Raw genomic sequence first — 23194 nt, forward strand, 5'->3', positions numbered from 1 at the left:
AAGCTGAATGAGCAGCACCAGGTTCAGACCAACCCTGAGAAACAGGAAGTTAGAGTTTGTTTTACTGAGTAACTGAAGTAGTGATGGGAACATCAGTAAATAAGTGCTTCACACATGTGGTTGTCCTCCTGAATGTTGTGATTAGTTAGTATAAACAGCTGTTGAGATGAGAGGTTTCCATGGTAACCTGCTCGTTAGGCTGTGGAGAGCTGCAGCTGTTTGACTCCTGAGACAGAGGATGAACAAACGAAAATAAGAGTCTGAATTTTGAAACGGTTACATCGTAAGAATCTTGAGACTCTGATGAACACAGTGATGTGTTTCTCATGTCTGTAGAGCCAGAAATGTTGGCAGGACGGCGAGCTGAAAATGTGGTTAAAAATGGAGCTGAAGATGTGGGTCAAAATTAATATTGCAGCAGATTACGGGAAAAATAGTTTTTTTCTCACGTTGGGGCATTTTTTGGCCTAACAGCACAATCATTTACTAAGACACTCCCTTTGTTAAAAGCAGGAGAGGTCAGAGAACATTTTGATGTATTTTTAAGCTTCTAGAGTAAAGATTGTGAAAGTTATGACAGTTTGTTTGAGAAAGTTGTAACGTCTCAGCAGCAGCCTCCTTCGCTCTGGCTGCTGATGTCACGTGCTCTTAAAGCAGAGATTTCTGTGAAAGTTTGTGTTGCTTAAACAGTGAAATCTCAAAAACTGAAACAGAAATCTAAAAGTTACAAAGTACATCAATCACTTAAACATTTGTGAATATTTTAAAGCAAAAATGAAGTCTGTAGGTGGAAGTATGCAGAAGTTTAACAACTCAAAGTCGAGAGACTTTTAGGCGAAAGAGCTGAAGTTTCCCATTAGTTTCAATGGGGCAAATTTTGTCAGGAAAAGCTGGATAAATCAAAAATTTTAAGAGTTACAGATTAGAAAAGTTATAGCAGTCATTTCCTGGAGGAGCTGAATAGTTTACATTTGAGTGGTGAAAATCGGGCAAAATTTGAAGGAGTAGCAAACCAAAAGAGTTTTGTACTGAAATCTGTGGCTCCGGTCAGACATGGTACTGGATCAGTGTTTGTGTTTTTGGTTGTTTTGCTGTTAAACGCTGGTTGTGTCTGAGAGTGGAGGTTGGTCAGCTAGCAGAGTGTAGCCTGAACTCTGGACCTGATTTTTAAAACAGATATTTGCCACGAGTTAAGTGTTAAATCAGTGACATATAACTGAAGTGTTAGCCCTCTAATTACAGCACTGTTAAGGTTCTGTGACATTTTTGTCAGCAATTATTGAGGAAAAAAATCAATTCACATAAGTATCAGGATTCTTTGTTTTCAGTTATGAAAATCTAGATTCTTAGTTATTTTTTTTCCAAGTTTAAATCCTTAATTTCAGTCATTGAATTTAAAATGGGTTGGAGAAAAAGTGACCATATATCTTCAGGGGACAGCGAGATGTGTTTCTGCAATGTGATGTGAATTTTTAAGGAGAATACGGCTCTTGATACAGTCTGTCAACGTCATCATCATCAATCATCATCATAACACAGCTTTTGAACATGGTCCGGTTTTGAAAAAGCAAAACTACAAATCTGAAATATTAAATAATTAAATTCACTTGGCACCCCAAAAATCATTAAAAGATTTTTTACCTCACGGTTTTATATTTTTTCTTGTTTTCGTTGTTAATCTGGCTCCTGAAGCCTGGTCCTGGTTTCTGGTCTCATGACGTTAAAATCTCCCAGATCTCTGAAGATCCTGGTTTCCACTCAGCTCCATCCGCCCAAGGTCGTGTCTGACCATGACAGCCTGCTCAGCGTGTTCACATGTGTCATAACTCATCTTTAAAAGCACTCTGGGTGGCTCCAGTCATGGCAGGAAGTGACACGAGTAATATCGGCTGTGAAGAGTCGTATCATGGTGCGGCGGCTGGGGACCGTTTGAGGAGGGGAGTCATTATCGGCGTGAACATCAGGGGCTCTCAGGGGCCTTTTCCTCCCAGCGCCGCAGCGAGGGGGGGGGGGGTTTGACCCAGTTCGTTCGACCTGCTTTTAATGTGGGAGTGTCCTCGAACTGACACTGACGAACACGTGATTCTGCTCTACGCTCAGATCTGACCCAGCACGATGAACCCCGTCACAAAGGAGGAGACAGGGGGCGCCGTGAGACCAGTTCTACATGACACACTCAAACTGATGATAAAGGGTGGGATACGATATGAAATACACAGCAGTACTCCTGAAAACATGAACAACAGGGCACCTTAAAACACCTGCCAAGGGTACACTGATACAGCACAGGTAGGGGGCACCAAAGAGTACGAGTAAAGGCTTAATGGGTCCTCAAAGCATAATACAAAGGAACCACTGTAGAGTGAATATAAAGATAGATGCTTTACTGTACCTTAGGTCAGGGGCACGAGGGTACCCTGAGACAGACACTTCAAAATATCATAAAGCTTTGACTCACGAGATAACTAATGAGGTGAGTGAATTAAACCATAGTTTTGAAAAGTCACAAATACTTATTAAAAACAGACTCTGAAGGGGTACACTGTCACAACTGCTGAAGTTTGTCCTGAAAAATAATCATCGGGGCCAAAGATAACAATAAAAGGTGACTTAATGGCATTTCACTGTAAAGTGACCATGAACACAAAGTGTACAGAAAAACAGATGCTCAGAGGAACCTTACGACAAGGTTATTGTTAGACAGTCGAACAGGGTACACTGGCACAACTGCTGAAGTGGTGCCTTGGGAAAAAAATGTATGGGTGCCTTAAAGAGCCAAAAGAGATCTGTGAATGTCGTTCCAATGGCGTTTCCCAATCAAGGACCGTTAACCTGAAAACAGACATGGCTGTTCCCTGAATCAGCTGTGCAGGGTACCATGTAACTGACGCTCCAAGGCAACTCAATCTAAAGGGAATCACTTGATGCTGAAAGGAGTGTTAGATCAAGATACTTATGACTAACATGAAGCAAAACGATGTCTAAAGGTTCTCTGAAACAGATGAAACATATTTTCAAAGTAGATACCAAGGTGCAACTTAAAACCTCAAAAGAGTTCCTGAAAACTGAAGCCAAAATGGTTTTAAAGCAACTTTAAGGGGCCGTTTATACGGCAACGGTTTTCACTTTAAAGCTCTAGAGCAGGACAGAGCCTCACAGCGTGGTCTGGATTTCCTGAATGTTTCTGATCGAAGGAGGTTTTCCTCAGTCTGATCAGATCCTCAGCGCTCAGTGAGACCTGGGTCACTCTCAGCCCAGACAGACTCACCTGTAGCTCTGAGCTGAGCTCTCATTGGCTGACGGATGGCGGTGATGTAGTTAACAGGACTGTTATTGAGTGAAACAGCAGAACAAGCTGCAGCTCCTGCTTCACTTAGACATTACCCACAATCGATATCAGGGCGCCTGGAGGTCTGCGCCATAATGACATTTCACCTGGTGTCTGTCAGCGCCGAGTGAAGGAAGCACAGACGGACGAGGACAGGATGAAGTAATGACGGTCAGAGGAAGGAGTGAGAGCTTTCCTCCAGCAGCACAGCTCATTCTGTCCATTTGGGAAATAACTGCTCGTCTGTCAGAGCAGCTGCTGGACGTGATTATCTCTGTCTGTCAGGGCGAGGCCGGACTCTGGGCTGTACTCTGGGCCGGACTCTGGGCCGGACTCTGGGCCGGACTCTGAGCCGGACTCTGAGCCGGACTCTGGGCCGGACTCTGAGCTGGACTCTGGGCCGGACTCTGGGCTGATGCTGGGCGCTCTGTGGTCCTGTGAGGAGTCCGTCTCCTGGTGGTTCTGGTCTGGAGACTCTGTGAAGTCTCTGCAGTCAGACACACGCTCAGTGATGTGTTTTGAGCCCTGATGGAGAGGAAATGGAAATGAACCATTTTTAATCTGACCTTTGCTTCTTTCCAGCTCCTGCCTGCTCGTACTGCTTCCATTAACTCTTAATCACGTCACATTAACGAACCGCTTGACTGCAGCGGCGCCTCTCCATCAATCGAGCTGCATTTAATCATTTCCCTCTTCCCGCTCTTTCCCTCCACTTTCTTTCATTTGCTTCTTGCCTCCGAGCTTTTTGGCTTAATTGGTTTAAAACGCGCCATGTTTTCCTCGTCAGTTCCTCGTTGTCTGTCTCCGACACCAGACCTTGAGCTGCCCTCACACACTCCTGCTCTGGCTCTTTAGCGCTTACTTTGACTCTCCCTCCACCTCCGATCATCGCTAACGCCACAAGCTAACATCTACAGCTAACGCCACCAGCTAACGCCACCAGCTAACACCACCAGCTAACACCACCAGCTAACGCCACCAGCTAACGCCACCAGCTAACATCACAAGCTAACACCACCAGCTACGACACCAGCTAACACCACCAGCTAATATCACCAGCTAACGCCACCAGCTAATTCCACCAGCTAACGCCACCAGCTAGCGCCACCAGCTAACACCACCAGCTAACGCCACCAGCTAACATCACCAGCTAACGCCACCAGCTAACGCCACCAGCTAACATCACAAGCTAACATCACCAGCTAACGCCACCAGCTAACACCACCAGCTAACACCACCAGCTAACGCCACCAGCTAACACCACCAGCTAACGTCACCAGCTAACATCACCAGCTAACACCACCAGCTAACGCCACCAGCTAACGCCACCAGCTTACGCCACCAGCTAACGCCACCAGCTAACACCACCAGCTAACGCCACCAGCTAACGCCACCAGCTAACGCCACCAGCTAACACCACCAGCTAACGCCATCAGCTAACATCACCAGCTAACATCACCAGCTAACGCCACCAGCTAACGCCACCAGCTAACACCACCAGCTAACACCACCAGCTAACGCCACCAGCTAATGCCATCAGCTAACATCACCAGCTACTGCCACCAGCTTACACCACCAGCTACTGCCACCAGCTAACGCCACCAGCTAACGCCACCAGCTAACACCACCAGCTAACTCCACCAGCTAACGCCATCAGCTAACATCACCATCTACTGCCACCAGCTAACACCACCAGCTACTGCCACCAGCTAACGCCACCAGCTAACACCACCAGCTAACACCACCAGCTACTGCCACCAGCTAACACCACCAGCTAACACCACCAGCTAACGCCACCAGCTAACACCACCAGCTAACTCCACCAGCTAACGCCATCAGCTAACATCACCATCTACTGCCACCAGCTAACACCACCAGCTACTGCCACCAGCTAACGCCACCAGCTAACACCACCAGCTAACACCACCAGCTACTGCCACCAGCTAACACCACCAGCTAACACCACCAGCTAACGCCACCAGCTAACACCACCAGCTAACTCTACCAGCTAACGCCACCAGCTAACACCATCAGCTAACATCACCATCTACTGCCACCAGCTAACACCACCAGCTACTGACACCAGCTAACGCCACCAGCTAACGCCACCAGCTAACACCACCAGCTACTGCCACCAGCTAACACCACCAGCTAACACCACCAGCTAACTCTACCAGCTAACACCACCAGCTAACTCTACCAGCTAACACCACCAGCTAACACCACCAGCTAACGCCACCAGCTATCGCCACCAGCTAACGCCACCAGCTAACGCCACCAGCTAAGCTCTCTACGTTTCAAGGTGAATGAGATGTTTTCTGTTAATCTCAGTTTGTATTTCCAGGAAGCAGACCGAGCCCCTCAGTGGGGAAACGTGTCACAGCTGATCCATCTCCTCCCCCGCTCCCTTCACTCACCTGTCTCACCTGTAATCCCTCCCCCATCTCTGTCTCTCCATCACGCCTTTATTAAAGTGTCTCCGTCTGCCTGGATCACTCTGCCGCCGTCCGTCTCTCAGGGGAGTTTCTTATTTTCCCGACAGATAAATAACCAACAGGAGCAGACGCTTCAAATGAAAAACCTCCGTCTTCATCTTCAGTCTGAGTCAGAGCGCTGCGCCGAGGACGAGCTCAGAAACACGAGGAGTTTTTATTCAGATCTCTGTGAAAACGTCTGAATGTGAAACTCTGATCGCTCTGAGCTCGATTTGTTTGAAAACGTAGAAATCTGTTTTAAGTGAGTCTTAGTTTCTCTGTAGATATCTCGTCACATGAAGGCTTTGCTCCTGTTCACCTCAGAAAAAACAGTTTTGAAAATCCACTTCTGGGTAGTCTCAGTTTCATCGTAAATACTAAGTTGCACAGAGGCCCCACCTGGCTTTATTCAGCATTGTAAACTACAAAACTCTGTTTCTGGTGAGTCCCAGTTTCACTGTCAACAGTGAACACCTCAGCAGTTTCATTATATTTTCCCTAAGCAGTATGAATCCTGAAACTTTGTTTGAAGCTAGTCTTAGTTTCTATGTAAATATTAAGTAACGCTGAAGCTTTGCACTGGTCAACCTCAGAATAATAACCCCCAAACTCTGATTCTGGTAGGTCTCAGCTTGGCTGTTAATGATATGTTAAAGGGAGGCCTCTATTGACTATCTTAACAATTATAAATTTTCATAATTCTGTTTCTGATGAGTCTCAGTTTCACTGTAAACAGTAAGTTTTATAGAGGCTTCACTTTGTCTTTCTGTTGGCGATACAAACCCAGAAAATCTCTGTCTGGCTAGTCTCAGTTTCCCTGTAAATAGTAACATGACAGATTCACTCTGGCTAACCTAAGCATTATAAACCCATAAATCAGGTTAGTCTCAGTGTCTCAGTCTCAGGGAGTCTCAGTTTCTCAGTAAACAATAGGTAAGACAAAGACTGTACCCTGGTCAACTTTTGATTGATTGTGAAAACTTAGTTACACAGAGGCTAATGTGTTTTAGTGCTATGAACTCAGACACTCTGTTTGTGGTGAGTCTCAGTTTCACTGTGAACAGTAGGTCACACAGAGGCAGGTGTGGAGCTGGACCAGAAACTAATTTAAACGTGTCAGCTGTTTGCTGAAGTAATAACATCATAATACAGATAAACAAAGACTGTCTTCAGTGACTCTTCCAGCTGTGACTGCTGAACGCTGGTGCCCCCTGCAGGTCAGGCAGTGCCGCACACCTGGTGCAGCAGCAGACACACACACAAACACACACACATACACACACACATCACAGCTTCTGTTTGTTTCCTGCTCTGTGAACTGATCTGTGAGCTGCTGAGGACAGAGGAGTGTGAGCGATGTGTGAAGACGACTGAGACAAAAAGTGAGCAGAGACGAAGAAGAAGAAGAAGAAGAAGAAGAAGAAGAAGAAGAAGAAGAAGAAGAAGAAGAAGAAGAAGAAGAAGAAGAGAAATAAGAAACAGAAGAAGAAGAAGAAGAAGAAGAAGAAGAAGAGAAATAAGAAACAGAAGAAGAAGAAGAAGAAGAAGAAGAAGAAGAAGAGGAATAAGAAACAGAAGAAGAAGAAGAAGAAAAAGAAGAGGAAGTTTGAGATCAGATCAGAGGGATGGTACAAAATGACAGCGTGTCTCTCAGAGGTCATGTTTTATTCAGATCTTAATATTTTACAGCCTGAGCTGATGAATATGGATAAAGTTTCTCTGTGAATTCAGTAAATCACGGCAAAGTGACCGAGCCAGGGGAGAGAGACTGATGAGACAGACCTGAAACAGGAAACAGACGAGCTGATTGGGTTTAAGAAGCAGCCGTAAAATCTTCACATGAAAAAGTCTGAGAGCCAGAGGAGACTGAGAGTCCATTGATGACAGAGTCAGAGACAAAACCACAGAGACAGGCAGTCAGGAGGACAGTCAGTCAGGAGGACAGTCAGTCAGTCAGGAGGACAGGCAGTCCACCAGGAGGACAGTCAGTCAGTCAGGAGGACAGGCAGTCAGGAGGACAGGCAGTCAGGAGGACAGTCAGTCAGTCAGGAGGACAGTCAGTCAGTCAGGAGGACAGGCAGTCAGTCAGGAGGACAGTCAGTCAGTCAGGAGGACAGTCAGTCAGTCAGGAGGACAGGCAGTCAGTCAGGAGGACAGTCAGTCAGTCAGGAGGACAGGCAGTCAGTCAGGAGGACAGTCAGTCAGGAGGACAGTCAGTCAGTCAGGAGGACAGGCAGTCAGTCAGGAGGACAGTCAGGCAGTCAGGAGAACAGTCAGTCAGGAGGACAGTCAGTCAGTCAGTCAGTCAGGAGGACAGTCAGGCAGTCAGGAGGACAGTCAGGCAGTCAGGAGGACAGTCAGTCAGTCAGTGAGCCAGTCAGTCAGTCAGTGAGCCAGGAGGAGGTCAGGAGGACAGTCAATCAGAAGGACAGTCAGTCAGGAGAGGAGTCAATCAGCATAACAGTAAGTCAGAACAGTCAGTCAGTCAGGAGGACAGTCAGATTCCTGCTCCTAGAGCAGAGCTGTACAGTCAGGTTTCACTCATGGCGTAGAAATAACAGTTGTTTTAATTTTCTGGCTTTGAGGACGTGGTTTTTCACGATGGCTGTATTGTAATTTCCCTGTCAGGTGTTTTTATGCTGTGGATCAAACTGAGGTTTCTGTAGCTGGTGGCTCTTTCCTTTACTTCCTCATAGGCTTCTTGATCTGGTAGCTTTCTTCTTCTTCTGTGATCCAAACGGCTTTCACGTGAAAGCCCTGTCTGAGGGAGTGCCCCGGCTCCAACCGGACACCGTGAGAAACATTATAAAGATTTATTCTTCAAGAGCAGATCAAAGCTTCACAAACTTTTCAAGGTTTTACATTCGTGATGAATATTAAATAAGTTAGGTTAACCATAACACTTCCTGCTCAGACAGGTGGGAGCTCCAACCTGGGGTCAGCTGATCGTACGTTAGCTGTTTGGAGGCTCTGTGGATGAACTGAAAGGTGTTAATCTCAGATGTTAGCTGTTTGGAGGCTCTGTGGATGAACTGACGGGTGTTAATCTCAGATGTTAGCTGTTTGGAGGCTCTGTGGATGAACTGAAAGGTGTTAATCTCAGACGTTAGCTGTTTGGAGGCTCTGTGGATGAACTGACGGGTGTTAATCTCAGATGTTAGCTGTTTGGAGGCTCTGTGGATGAACTGACGGGTGTTAATCTCAGACGTTAGCTGTTTGGAGGCTCTGTGGATGAACTGACGGGTGTTAATCTCAGATGTTAGCTGTTTGGAGGCTCTGTGGATGAACTGACGGGTGTTAATCTCAGACGTTAGCTGTTTGGAGGCTCTGTGGATGAACTGAAAGGTGTTAATCTCACTCCTCCTGGAGTCCTCCTTCTCCTCTCCAGTCTGTGGGTGAAACCAGCCTCCTGCTCAGCTCCATGCAGGGACACAGAGGAGGGGGGGGGGGGGGGGGGGGGGGGCGTCTTCAGACTATAAATAGCAGGGATTGGGGTTAGGGGGAGGAGGGTTTTTGGGGGGTTTGGATTGACGTCATTTGGTGAACTGCTTTCATTCAGCCAGCTCCCAATCCTCTTTACCGCTGTCCTCTGCTTTTCTTCTTTCTGTCTTCCTCTCCAGCTCCTCCTCCCACTCCTCTTCTCATGTCTGTCTCTGAATCCTTCCTCTTCTCCTCCTTTCTCACCAAAAATAGTTTTATCAGTCCCAGCAGGCTGCTGCTGGAGATGGAGCTGACTCATCCTCCAATGGCGTGTCAGAGTGTGACGGCGAGGTCGAGCGTCTCATTCAGGCCGTTACAAAGCGAGAGTGGGACCTGAGTCTGTATCAGGTCTGTCCCTCAGGAAAGGAAACTACGTTCACCGTGTGTGTGTGTGTGTGTGTGTGTGTGTGTGTGTGTGTGTGTGTGTGTGTGTGTGTGTGTGTGTGTGTGTGTGTGTGTGTGTGTGTGTGTGTTGAATGGAGGCAGATCCATCATTTCTGATGCATTCAAGGAAGTCAGGAAATCTCAGAATTCAGCAGCAGTCATCGTCTGACACTGACGAGCCGTGGACACGGTCATTTCCTCTATTAACACATCCATGAAGTAGCTCTCATATATCTGTTTCTGGGGGGTCTCAGTTTCTCTGTAAATACTTAGTTCCTCAAAGGCCTAACCTCATAAATAACAGACCTACTTCTAATTTTCTGGCCAGTCTCAGTTTGATGGTAAGTTAGTTTGACCTTACTTTACAGCTATAAGCCCCAAAAATCTGTTTCTGAAAGGTCTCAGTTTCACAGTAAAAACAAAGAGGTTGACACAGAGGCTTCTCTCAAGCTTTTACATTATGGATGTGAAAATTGGTTTCTAGATAGTCTCAGCTTCACTGTAATTAAAGTGACAGATGATTCCCTCCAGGTGCACCAAACATCATGAACTGGTCTCAGTTTGATTGTTAATAGTAAGTTACACAGAGGTTTAAACTGACTAACTTCAACATTATAAACCCATACATCTGTTCAAAGTAAGTCTCAGTTTGACTGTAATAACTCAGTGATACAGAAGCTTGACTTGATAAGTCCCAGTTTCACTGTAAATAGGAACGAATCAGTTTCTGGCCAGTAACAGCAGTTTGATCTGGATTACTATACCACCATGGATCCCAAAATCGGTTTTTAAAAAGTCTCAGTTTCACTGTAAAAAGTAAGTAAGTTACACAGAGGCTTCTCCATGGGTTAATTATGAACCTTAGACTCATAAATCTGTTTCTGGCAGGTCTCAGTTTGTTGTAGGAGCTAATCTACACAGAGGCTCCACCTGACTAACTTCAACATTCAAAACCCAGAAAATCTGTTTCAGGTAAGTCTGAGTTTCACTGTAAACAGAAAGTGAGATGAAGATGTGAGTTTGATCTTGAATCGTGAGTCGCACAAGGGGCTAACCTGACTAGCTTCAGAATTTTAATTTAAAAAAAAAAATCTGTTTTAGAAAAGTCTCAGTTTCACTGTAAATATTGTGTAACATGTAGGCTTTTCTCCATGTTCCTTGTTCATCATGGACCCATAAATCTGTTTCTTGGTAGTCACAGTTTTATTGTAATTGGTAAGTTACTCTGAAGTTTAAAGTGGCTGACTTTAGCATTTTAAAGCTGTAGTTCTGTTTGAAGTGAGTCTCAGTTTGACTGTAAATAATAAGCAGCTTGGAGGCTTCTCTCGGGGAACCTCATCTTGGAGTCTGTTTCTGATGAGTCTGAGTTTCACTGTAAACAGTGAGTCACTCAGAGGAGACTCAGAGATCTGTTCAGAGAGAGATCTTAATTAGAGCTGATGGACTGGGTTCTGCCTGTTTTTGCTCTCCATACAAACAGTTTTTCCTGATTTTCTGCTGATTTCTCTGACTCTTTGAGCAGAGATCATGGTGTCACCGCTCCATCTCTTCCCTCGGCGTTGGACCAGCTGCTTTAGAGCAGTGGAGCTGATATTTATAAAAGCATCCTCACAGTTTGAGTCATAACAGCGCTGTTGCCAAGTGACACATGATGAAGATTGCCTGCTTCTGTTTCTGACGCTGAACGCTGAAGTGTTTTTTTTTTTTAAACACAGTAATATCCACGAGCTGTGACATTTAAAAATGTCAGGAGACATCACAGCGTTCAGAAAATACCAGCTCTTCATATTAACACGTGACTCCTCATGGAGCGGTGTCCATGCTGGCTCTGGTTCCTGGTCTGAGGGCTGAGCTGGATCCACTTCCTGTTTGTTCTGGTCTCTTTATAAACCTCAGTCATACAGTCGCTGATGTTAGTGAGGCTGTCTGTAAGTGTGTGGGTGAATAAGTCATCCCCCTGCCTCTGAGCGTGTGTGTGTGTGTGTGTGTGTGTGTGTGTGTGTGTAAACAGTGGATGTATATAACAGGATCCACCTCAAGGCGTCAGGCCGGCTCCCTCACAGATCAGTAACCCTGTCATCCTCACCCACTCACTCTGCTGGATCGTTTTCTGCGCCCACGCCGTGTTTGATGACACCTCTGACCTCGTGTTTACCTCAGGCTCTCAGTTCACCATGAATCACGCCGCTTTACGCTGTTTATCGAGCCGTTTCCTCGCCATGGCTGGTGGGAGGTCTCAGGTCTCTGATGTCCTCCTGTCGGTCTCGTCATGTGACCGGATCAAAGGCTGACCTCACTCCTCCTCCTCTCCCCTCAGACACCTGGACAACCACCACCTGTGGGACCCCAACGAGTTCGCCGTGTCCTGCTTCAGGATCATCATGTACTCCATCCAGGTACACACACACACACACACACACACACACACACACACACACACACACACACACACTGTGACAAATCTGAAGCCCCGTCTCCACCAAGCGGTCTGGTTCATACTCCGCTCATGTCACGGTCTGGTTCGTCTAACGGTTAATCAACGTCCTGTCGTTTCTACCAAAGCTGTCAAAGGTCAGCTGCTCTCTGACATCAGGGTTTCCTAGAAAAACACTTTTCTGGAAAGTTTTCCAGTCAGACTCTGTTTAGAAGCCAACATCTGAGCAGCTCAGGGAGGAAGAGTCCAAACATCAGGCTCTGAACGTGTCCGGTTCCTGTGTGAGCGAAAAACACGCTTCGTCCTGAAAATAACACGAGATCTCCACGAGAGCTTCAGGAGGCTCGGTTTATAACACACTGTCTATGAATCCACCCTGACAGGCCTCCAGAGGGCCGGCCAATCAGAGTGAAGGGGGGAGTCTTAAAGAGACAGCAGCTCAGAGTGTTTGAGGCAGAGGCTGAAATCAGGGTTTTCTCAAACCGCAGTGAGAATAGAGACGGTTAAAGACATGACCCCGTCTTTAAAGAGGCCTCAGTCAGACTGACAGCTCATCGTGTGTTTTACTTTGAAAAAGTAATCTGATTACTAGTTACTGATTACTCCTTTAAAAAGTAACTTAGTTACTTTACTGACTACTTGATATTAAAAGTAACTAAGTCAGATTACAAGTTACTTTGTTAGTTACTTTCAGCAGCTGCCAGCAACACCTGCAGCTGCATGATTTGGAAAAAATTGTACAATGTAATTAAAATAAATGATAAAATGAGCCCACATGTTTAGTTTTAAAGTAACATGCAGACAGTGGTCGTTGTAAAACGTGGACTTTACAATTAAAAACAAAAATATTCATTTTACACATTTTGAATTTCAAACTAACAAATGCTCTTACAGTACCATTTTTGGTGCACTGAGCAATTTCTTATTCAAATTATTTTATTTTTAAATTCTTTTTTTTTTTGGTCTAGTTTGGTTTTTATCAGTTTCATTTTTTCTTAAAGCTGTAGTCTATTGAACCTGTATTTGTAAGACAACAAACAAAAATAAATGTTGCTGCAGTGCGCGCTCACATAATCCTCAGTACCCTGCTCGGGGCACCCCAGTCTAAAAAGTCTGGGCACGCCCCTGCTTGGTACCCCGTTGTAGCCTACGTTGTGTTGCTCTGCTCCTCAGCGGATGGATTTGTGTTAAACAGAGGGTTCAGCTCTTGGAATAGAGGGAGTTACAGTGAAAGACGGGACTCACCTTTCCCCAGGTAAAAATCAAACAACTTCTCAGCGTTTATGGCTGCAGAGCATGAATCTCTCTCTGATTGATTCCTAAATGTTTATCTATGTTTATCTGAAGCAAACTGCCAGCACAGAGTGAACAACGAACCATAATATTATCATCTTTAGCTGACACAGACTCAAACAGTGACTGTGTTTCCAGCTAGAAAACCAACACCTCTCCTTTCCTCCTCTGTTTACCTTTGTGTCACTGGCTGCTACACACCTGAGCTGTCCTCGTGCTGAACACGTGATGAACATGTGACTCCGGTCAATCCCCGAGACACAAGAAGAAAAGCATTTAGATTTTTTTACATTAAAGTTGCTCGAGTTGTGTTGAAGTGTGCCCCCTTCAGGTGGGAACCTGCAGCTGCAGTTCTCTGGTCTGTACTGTGTTTGATGACTCCTCTACTCACCAACCCCTAACCGTCTCTGTGTCCTGTCCCTGCTCCAGGCCCAGCACTCCCACCACGTCATCCAGCAGGTCCTCAACCACCTGGACACCCACAACAAGAACACGCCGCGCGTCAGAGCCGGCATCGTGCAGGTCCTCCTGGAGACGGTGGCCATCGCCGCCAAAGGCTCAGTGGGTGAGTGACACCTGTGCCCCCCTGCTGAGGCAGGATGACACTCACCTGGGCCCCTCCCCTCACTGTTTCACTTTCATCATGTCGATGACTTTCCTCCGTCTCCACCTCCTCCTCACTGTGTTTGTGTTTCTCTGCCTGGGTGAATAACCACACCTTCCTCCTGCTCAGGTATGATCCAAGAGTCCAAAAAGAGCGACGCTCTGTCCTTGGAGATTGAAATTACCACTCCTCCTAATCTGTGGCTGGGTACGGTATGACGGGTTATAGCGTGGAGTCGATGTGTAGAGAAGTTCCCCACGTTGTGATAGAGAGACGGTGGTGTTAGACGCCCTGACCTCTGACCTGACCTCTGACCTGACGTCTGACGGTGTGTGTTGATGTAGAGTAGCTCCATCATGTGATGCTGTGTCCCCGTGTCATTGGAGGAAGGGCTGATGAAGAGGAGGGGCTGATGAAGAGGAGGGGCTACAGTTTGGATTGGCCCTTTGTTTTAGCGTCTGTCTCTTTAAGGCTCCCTGCTTCACAAACCCCCTTCACTCTGATTGGACAGTCCTCTGGGCGGAGCTATGGGCAGACTTTGGTGTTTGAGGCCCGCACCTAATGCCTTACCATCACATCTAAGGAGATCCTTGTGTGATGACATCATCATGTTAGCAAGTTTCAATGACTCATAAAGACCTCATTAAGACCTCATTAAGATCTCATTAAGACCTCATTAAGACCTCATTAAGACCTTGTTAAAACCTCATTAAGACCTTGTTAAGACCTCATTAAGTCCTTGTTTAAACCTTGTTAAGGCCTCATTAAGATATCATTAAGACCTTGTTCAAACCTTGTTTAGACCTCATTAAGACCTTGTTTAAACCTTGTTAAGACCTCGTTAAGACCTTGTTTAAACCTCGTTAAGACCTCATTAAGACCTCATTAAGACCTTGTTTAAACCTTGTTAAGACCTCATTAAGACCTTGTTTTAACCTTGTTAAGACCTCATTAAGACCTCATTAAGACCTTGTTTAAACCTTGTTAAGACCTCATTAAGACCTCATTAAGACTTTGTTTAAACCTTGTTAAGACCTCCTTAAGACCTTATTTAGACCTTTTGCTGTTCTTTAGTCTCCTGACTCGACTTGGACCTGAGGTTTGGGACTTGACCTCTCAGCTTCGTGTACTGAGCAGATTTTAAGCTGAAGTCGAGTTTTATCCCTGAGTCCCTTAAAATTTCCCTAGATGTGATTAGCCTATCTTAGCAGACTAGACTAGACTGGAAGCAGAGGGAAACTGTTAGCCATGCTAACGTCTATACAGCTTCAGGTGGTTTAAGGTAAAGACGTGAAGCCTCTCAGAGTAATGATCGCTGATGAAACTGAGTTTAAACAGTTTAATTTTAATTTATCCAAATTTTTCATGTTGGTTTTCACCTTGAGCTTCATCTCTCCTTCATTTACTGCAGAAATATAATCCACAGTTTGTTTGTTAGACGGCTTCCCCGGCATCCTTACGTAATTTCTGGGACAGTCAGCCAAAGGTGGGAGGTGTGATCAGTCAGATTATAATCTGAGGTGTTGCTTCTCTGACACAGAGATTAAACAACTGGAGGCTGAAACAGCACAGAGACAAACATGAGCTGAGGGTTTAATGTCTGTGTTTAACGTCTGGATCTCTGAGGAGGTTAACGCTTTCAGGGAAACACGCTCTGATTCATTCATTCATTTATTCCTGCTTCAGTTTGAGAAAAGTCTCTGAATCCTCAGAAACAAGGAGTGAACGCTAGAGGAAATGTGTTTTATTCAATCAGACCAGCAAATCCTGAGTGTGTGTGTGTGTGTGTGTGTGTGTGTGTGTGTGTGTCTGTGTGTGTGTGTGTGTGTGTGTGTGTGATCTCAGGGCCCACCGTCCTGGAGGTCTTTAACACTCTGCTCAAACACCTGAGGATGAGCGTGGACTTCGAGCTGGGCGAGAGCTCCCGCAGGAACTCCAGCACCAGCGTTTCCTCGGCGCGTGGGAAAGAGAGCGAAGAGAGAATCGTCCAGAACGCCATCATCCAGACCATCGGTACGGCAGACACTTCCACTTCCTGTGGACTCCAGGCTGAGTTCCTGCGTCCTGATCCTTTAATCCACGGCTCAGCGCTCAGTTATTGTTCTGTTTGAGTGTCGACTCATCGCCTCCTCCGTGTCGTCCCTCAGGCTTCTTCGGTGGAAACCTGCCAGACTACCAGCGCGCTGAAGTCATGATGTTCATCATGGGCAAAGTGCCCGTGTACGGGACCCCCTGCCACACCCTGGACACCGTCAAGATCGGGTGAGTCACACATTCATTACCCACAGACCAGGAGGTTTCCCGCTCACTGCTGCGGATAATCAGCTCAGAGCTCCCAGAAGCCCTTTCTCCTGACCGGAGGAGCAGTTTGGCTCAGCGCGTTGGCTCAGACCCCGACTTCCCCTCAGTAAACACAACAAACACAGACTGAGAGAGCGTGTCAGGTCAACAGCTGAGGAGTGGCTTCAGTCAGAGCGTGTAAGACGGAGTGGAAGACAAATATTAAGCAGCAAGCGGCGATAAGCAGGCCCTGTTTATGCTGCATGATTATCACCTAAATCCAGGTCTTTAGTAGTCCAGATTGGGACTCATTGAATTAAAATAAAGAGATCTGAGGTTGTAGAAGTGTTGGGAGTTGGACTTTGATGGTGCGTGTGAAATTTGAAGGAGACTGGACGTTATACCACAGAGTTACTGTGACTTCCTGGTTCATGGAGAGATTTCTGAGTTTGAGGCGGCGCCATGGAAACGCTTTGACCTGATCCGTGATGCTTCATGAAGGCTCGAGAGAGATTTCTGAGCACAGTTTAAAAGAAAATGTCATAAAAGAGGAGTTGTTAATCACTGAGTAAAACACATGACTTCCTGTTTACAGCAGGGGGCGCTGTACTGTAACCTGAAAAGAAGCATGGAGGTGCAGGCTGTGACACTGAACATGTGTGTGAGCATTTTGGTCCTGATCCAACACTGAGCTATTTAGGTCTTCATTAAGCTGAAAAAATGGTCAACTGTGGCGGCCATTTTTGGCCGCGCCCACTGGTAGTAGTTTGTTTGAATATGTACTTTAAAAATCGCCAAAATCCGATGTTTAAGGCCAAAATGTGAACTTCCTGTTTGGAATTCATGATGGCGGCCAGAGACTTTTTTGTCGGTCTAGGTAGCTATGCACAAAAACATTCAGACCAGTAGCTGAAAGAAGCAGGAGGAGCTGCTGTTCTAAGCCACTGGGGGCGCTGTGGAGCATACACTGGATTCTCACGTTTTTCACCATGACTGAATTTTGTGGCGAGGTGTGGGAATGATCCAAAGGATTAAAGAGGGCCCTCGCCCCGGTTTTCAGGCCCAGGCCGTAATAAGATCCACTCCTAGAGGAAGGATGCCGTCAGGATATCTGAGTTTTTAATGTGAAAAACTCTTTTAGAAACTCTCCAAACACGCCGCGGGATAAAAAGATGGAGTTCAGAGTAATTCAGCTTTAATCCGTCCTCACTTTCCTCCCATGATGCCGCGCTCTGAATCCGTCTCCCAGGTCACCGAGGCGGCTGCTGGCTTCCCCACGCCAAAGCAGAAAAAGAGGAAAAAAGGAAAAAGAAGCTAATCCTCCGGCCTCAGGAGAGCAGGAGCAGATAATCCCAAATCAAACCAGCCCTGTCCTCCCCCCTCACTGCCCCTCTCCTCCTGTTTCTGGAAACGGGAGGAGGAGGAGCAGGAGGAGGAGGAGCAGGAGGAGGGTTTGGCCCGGTGCTGCTGAGTCCGATAGAGATGAGACTTATTTTAAACAGCTGACGTGAACTGGAGGATGGACAGACGTCGACGTAACGGTGGTTTTCTGTGGGGACTGATAGTTTGACCCAGGGGAAGCACGTAAACAGAGACCGGTAAAGGACCAGGAAGTGACCCCTGAGGAACACCTCAGTGAAACCAGGATCCTCGTTGAGATTTTTAACACTTCCTGTTGGTCTTTGTGCTGATTGCTGTTTCTCTGCAGACACCAGGGGACCAAGCGGATCCAGACCATGCTGCTGAGCTCCCTGATCATGGTGAGTCCTCCGTCACACATCCATCCACACAGACAGAAACTGGTAACCATGGCGTCAGGAAACACGATTCGTGTCCGGTAGAGGACGGTATGTTCCTCAGAGAGCGGCTGAAACTGAGGGCAGATCTGCAGGGAAGATGAGAGAACGACCTGAGGGATTTTATTCTGAAAAGTCAACAGGAAGTGTCTCGCAAAGACATTTACTGGACCAGGGTCATCGAGAGGTCGTTCTCTCCTCCTTCGATGTCTTCCTCTCTGAGTGACCGTGGTCACACTGACACGAGGAGGCACAGGTGGCACCCACACACACACACACACACACACACACACACCAACACACACACACACACACCCACACACACACACACACACACCAACACACACACACACACACACACACACACACACACACACACTCCCAGCTGTGATGCACACACTCATGGACACACACGCCCCCTCGTGCACGTTCGCCGAGTGGTTCCTGACAGCATCCGTCTGTCCTCGTCTCCCCTCCTCGCCACCACCTGGCTTCCTGGTGCAGCTGGGGGAGGGGTGAAAGGTCACAATATTTATAACAGCATGCAGCTGCAGATGGGGCCAGGGTGTGTGTGTGTGTGTGTGTGAGTGTGTGTGAGTGTGTGTGAGTGTGTGTGAGTGTGTGTATCAGCATGTGATCTCCTGTGACACAGCAGCCTGTCAGAGTAGAGAGCTGAGGGTGGAGCTCGGCTGCAGAGGCTCTCGCTGGTTCAGTCTTTTAGTTTGTGAGGCAGGACTAGATCCAGGGGAGGAGGAGGAGAAGGTGGAGGAGGAGAAGGAGGAGGAGAGCACGAAAAGAGACAGACAGAGGAAAGAAGCAAACATGAGAGTCGCTGCAGAAACAATCCAGGAACTCGATCTTTCCTGAAGATAAAATCTGTCTTTGGCCGTAATCACCAGCTCAGAGGCTGAGGTCAAAAAAAGTTTAATCTGACGTCACAGAAACACCAGAAATGGAAACAATAACCAACAATCTAAAGAACCCAGAGATCAACCACCCAGGCCGATGAGATAGAAAAGAATAAATAAAACAAACAACAACCAATAAATCAAACCAACAAAACAAACTTTATCACAAAGTGACAACCATCAAACAAAAGACGATACAACCAATAAACTCACCACCACCAACAAACCAGTTAAACTAAACAAACCAGTTAAAGAAAACAAACCAGTTAGAGAAAACAGAAAAACAGGAAGAAAACAACAGTCAAACTTCAATCCAAACAACAGTCAGAATAACAACAAACCATGAAACAACCAACAAAACAAACAACAAACAAGGTCACTGCCAAACTAACCAACTTTTAAACTAAACAAAAGGAAAAAGGAAACAGACGCTGTTAGCACAGGAACTGTCAACAAACAGCTTTACCAACAAACCAGTTACAGAGGAAGAAACAACAAATCATCGTTCAAAACAAACCAACGAACCAACAACTGTCAAATCAAACCAACCCCAAAAACAAAATTAAAAACCACAAACAGCTGACCGTCCAAAAAACAACAAACAAAAACAAAACAAAACAAAACAAAACAATTAAACTGAATAAACAAATCAATCAGATAAAACAACATTTAACATAAAAACAAACAAACCAGAAACCATCTGTCAACTACATTTAGTGTACAACATCAAACTATTTCAACTACCAACAAACAAAAACAGACAATAATAAAAATAAACAAAAAACTAACCAAACAAAAAATAAAAACAAACAAACCAGGAACCATCTGTCAATTACCGTTAGTGTACAAACTGACATCAAACCATTTCAACAATAAACAACAGACAATAAAAACAACCAAAAAAACTATAAAAAATATAAACAAACCAAACAAAAAATAAAAAACAATCAACAATAGAAATAACCAACAAACCCAAAAAAAATAAACAAAAACAAACCAAACAAAAATTTCAAAAATATACAAACAGTCAGCAAACCAAAAAATACAAACAAACATATTTACATATAAACAAAAAAAATAAATAACAACTAATGGATTCAACCATCAAACAGAACAAGAAGAAGCAAAAACATAAAACAACCAACAAACCTGCAAAACTGTAAACAACAAACAAAACAAACAAGAAACATAAACCATGAACTAACCATTGACCCAGTTCACCCACTGGGACCAAACCAGGAGTTCTGAACCCCCTGAACGTGGGTCTGTTTGAGTCAGACTGTGGACCTGCTCCTGCTAATCAGTAAACCCCGAGCAGAGGACGGTGGGCGGGAAAAGGTCGACGCTCAGACACTTTCTCTGCTCGTGATCTTAACCTTCAGCTCCTGTTCCTCCATCACCCTGACAGGGGATTAACCACTTCACACTGCGCTGAGGGCTCACACTGCTCCCCCATCCTCCCCCCTCTCTGTCTCCACCTCAGGTAACCTCCGGCTTCAAGTCCAAGTCCATGGCTGCTGCCCTGCCCCCCCCCTTCCTGGACCCGCTCTTCTCCATCTCCCTGATGGAGGACAGCGAGCTGCGCCAGCTGGTCCTGGAGATCCTGCACAACATCATCGATCGCCATGACAACCGCGCCAAGCTGCGGGGCATCAGGTACCAAACACCTGCATGTTGGCCTCTGGGTGGTTCTGGTTCTGGTCTGGAGCAGAACTTCCCTCTCACTGACCCTGTTTCCTTCCTCCTCTGCAGAATAATCCCCAACGTGGCTGCTCTGAAGATCAAGAGGGAGAAGATCTCCAAGCAGGACGTGGCCTTCATGAAGAAGGTGAGAATCCAAACACAGGGACAGACGCTGGCCTTCACTTTCCTTCAGGATCCACATCAGGCGGGTACAAGCCCAAACTGGGCTGGTTCTGATTGGTTCATGAGGATCGCTCTGCAGGACCAGGCTCTGAAACGCCGAGGCTCTGAAACACCGAGGCTCTGAAACGCCGAGGCTCTGAAACGCCGAGGCTCTGAAACGCCGAGGCTCTGAAACGCCCAGGCTCTGAAACGCCGAGGCTCTGAAACGCCCAGGCTCTGAAACGCCGAGGCTATGAAACGCCGAGGCTCTGAAACGCCGAGGCTCTGAAACGCCGTTATTTATAGACGACACGGTTAACGGGATTAATCTGTTCAGCTGCAGAGGAGAGGAGGAGGAGAGGAGGAGAGGAGAGGAGAGGAGAGGAGAGGAGAGGAGAGGAGAGGAGGAGAGGAGAGGAGAGGAGGAGAGGAGGAGAGGAGAGGAGAGGAGAGGAGAGGAGAGGAGGGGAGGGGAGGGGAGGGGAGGGGAGGGGAGGGGAGAGGAGAGGAGAGGAGAGGAGAGGAGAGGAGAGGAGAGGAGAGGAGAGGAGAGGAGAGAGGAGAGGAGAGGAGTAGAGGAGAGGAGAGGAGAGGAGAGGAGCGGAGAGGAGAGGAGATGTGTTTCTTTATGTCTTTCTTGTTCTTTTTTCTTTTTCTCTTTTTTCTTTGTCAGATTTTCTCTTTTCTTATTTTTTTTTATTACTTTTTTGTCTTTGTTCTTTCTTTTTCTTTTTTCCCTTCTCCTTTCTTTGTATCTGTCTTCTTTTCTTTTCCTATTTCTCTTTCTTCATTGCCTTATCTTCCTGTTTTGTTTTGTTTTTTATAATAAATTTTTCCTGTCCTTTTTTCTTTTTTTTCCTCATCACTTTTCTTTCTCTTTCTTCCTGTATGTTTCCTTCTTCTTTCTTTTTTTATGTGGACGTTAGGGCCTGGTTCCTCTTTTCTTCATCAGTGTGTTCACTCAGGGAAACAGGAAACGACGGTAACGTCTGTAAATGAACGTCTGTGTGTCCTTTATTGATCACCATCTCACTTAACCTCAGCGCTCACTCCTCTCAGTCAGACCTCACTCCTCTGGATGCTGAGGGGAGGAGGGGAGGAGGGCAAACTGACTCCTCCAGGTGAGGAGGTGACCTGAGGAGGTGACCTGAGGAGGTGACCTGAGGAGGACAGGTGGTGGGGGTTAGTGGGGATGACCTCTGACCCTCGCTGCTCGTTGGGCTGGTTCTGGGTCGGCTCAGGAGGTCGTGGCTGACAGCTCTGTGTGGACGGGGGGTCAGGGGGCGGGGTTTCTGAGTCTCTGTCTCACACGGCGTCATGTCTCCCTCCAGCACGGCCAGCAGCTCTACCGCCACATCTACCTGGGCTGCAAAGAGGAAGACAACGTCCACAAGAACTTCGAGCTGCTCTTCACCACGCTGGCCATCCTGACCATCGAGCTGGCCAACGAGGAGGTGGTCGTCGACCTCATCCGGCTCGCCATCGCTCTGCAGGTAACCCGTCCATCAACCTGTCGGCGTGTGATGTTAACGTGTCTGTGCTCGTGGTCAAACACTCGTCTGTGGCTCCCCCTGCAGGACATGGCTCTGAGCAACGAGGAGAACATGCCCATGTTCATCCGCTGCGGCATCATGGCGTTGGTGGCGGCGTACCTCAACTTCCTGAGCCAGATGATCGCCAACCCTCCGTTCTGTCAGCACGTCAGCAAGGTGCGCCGTCTGCACGCGCTCACATCACGATACGCTGAGGACGCAGCACTTTCTGTTCCCTTCATCCTCTCCACTTTCCTCTGCTCAGGTCATCGAGCTGAGGAACATGGACGCTCCGTACCTGCTCCCCGAGCACGTCTTCAGGGACAAGTGTCCGTAAGTTCTCAACACGCCAACGTTTCCAGAAACAGGAAGTGAACAAACCATGTGTTTGAGACATGTGACCATTTTAACCCGGACTGGTAGTCAGATCCTGGTTCTGATCCCTGACCCCGTCCTCCTTCCAGACTCCCTGAATCCCTGGACAAGGAGGACAGACCGCTCTACTTCCAGACCGCCGACATGGCCGAGTGCCTCGCAGGACCAGGGTACAACGCAGAGAGGCTGTCCATCCCGTACGTCCCCCAGGTCACAGGTGAGACCACACAGAGGGGAAGTGTCCCAGGTCTACTCCACAAGGACCAGCATCAGTCTGGTTTCTGGGCTCTGAATGGTTTTTCATGGTCTGGGTTTCTCTCCTCCTCTGCCGCGCTGTCTCTACATCAGTGCTTTACACGGTGGGAAAAATCCTGCACAGGTGCAAACAGACGTCCAGAGGTAACACGCTAGATCCCTGCTGTAGACCGGTCCACTGCGGGCTCTGTAGACCTGACCCCCCA

At 46.9% G+C, this 23194-nt stretch overlaps 1 protein-coding gene across 4 annotated transcripts in view; it reads left to right on the plus strand.

Annotated features, from left to right (window-relative positions):
- Window positions 1-23194, plus strand: part of efr3a (EFR3 homolog A (S. cerevisiae)) — an 82951-nt gene that overhangs the window by 47640 nt on the left and 12117 nt on the right. For all 4 annotated transcript variants that reach the window (XR_012599617.1, XR_012599618.1, XM_074687955.1 and 1 more), the window contains exons 9-19: window positions 11984-12062; window positions 13823-13958; window positions 15843-16010; window positions 16145-16259; window positions 17986-18037; window positions 20465-20637; window positions 20734-20809; window positions 22158-22319; window positions 22404-22535; window positions 22624-22691; window positions 22823-22950. Coding sequence is in view for 2 of the 4 variants with exons in the window: in XM_074687955.1 (XP_074544056.1) it covers window positions 11984-12062; window positions 13823-13958; window positions 15843-16010; window positions 16145-16259; window positions 17986-18037; window positions 20465-20637; window positions 20734-20809; window positions 22158-22319; window positions 22404-22535; window positions 22624-22691; window positions 22823-22950 (1289 nt within the window). In the remaining 2 variants the exon portion in view is untranslated. The remainder of the gene's footprint in view (window positions 1-11983; window positions 12063-13822; window positions 13959-15842; window positions 16011-16144; window positions 16260-17985; window positions 18038-20464; window positions 20638-20733; window positions 20810-22157; window positions 22320-22403; window positions 22536-22623; window positions 22692-22822; window positions 22951-23194) is intronic.

Source organism: Halichoeres trimaculatus, unplaced genomic scaffold (assembly GCF_033239565.1).
Source record: "Halichoeres trimaculatus isolate MK-OKI-2021-1 unplaced genomic scaffold, fHalTri1.1 fHalTri1_scaffold_15, whole genome shotgun sequence".
In the NCBI taxonomy this organism is placed as follows: Eukaryota; Metazoa; Chordata; class Actinopteri; order Labriformes; family Labridae; genus Halichoeres; species Halichoeres trimaculatus.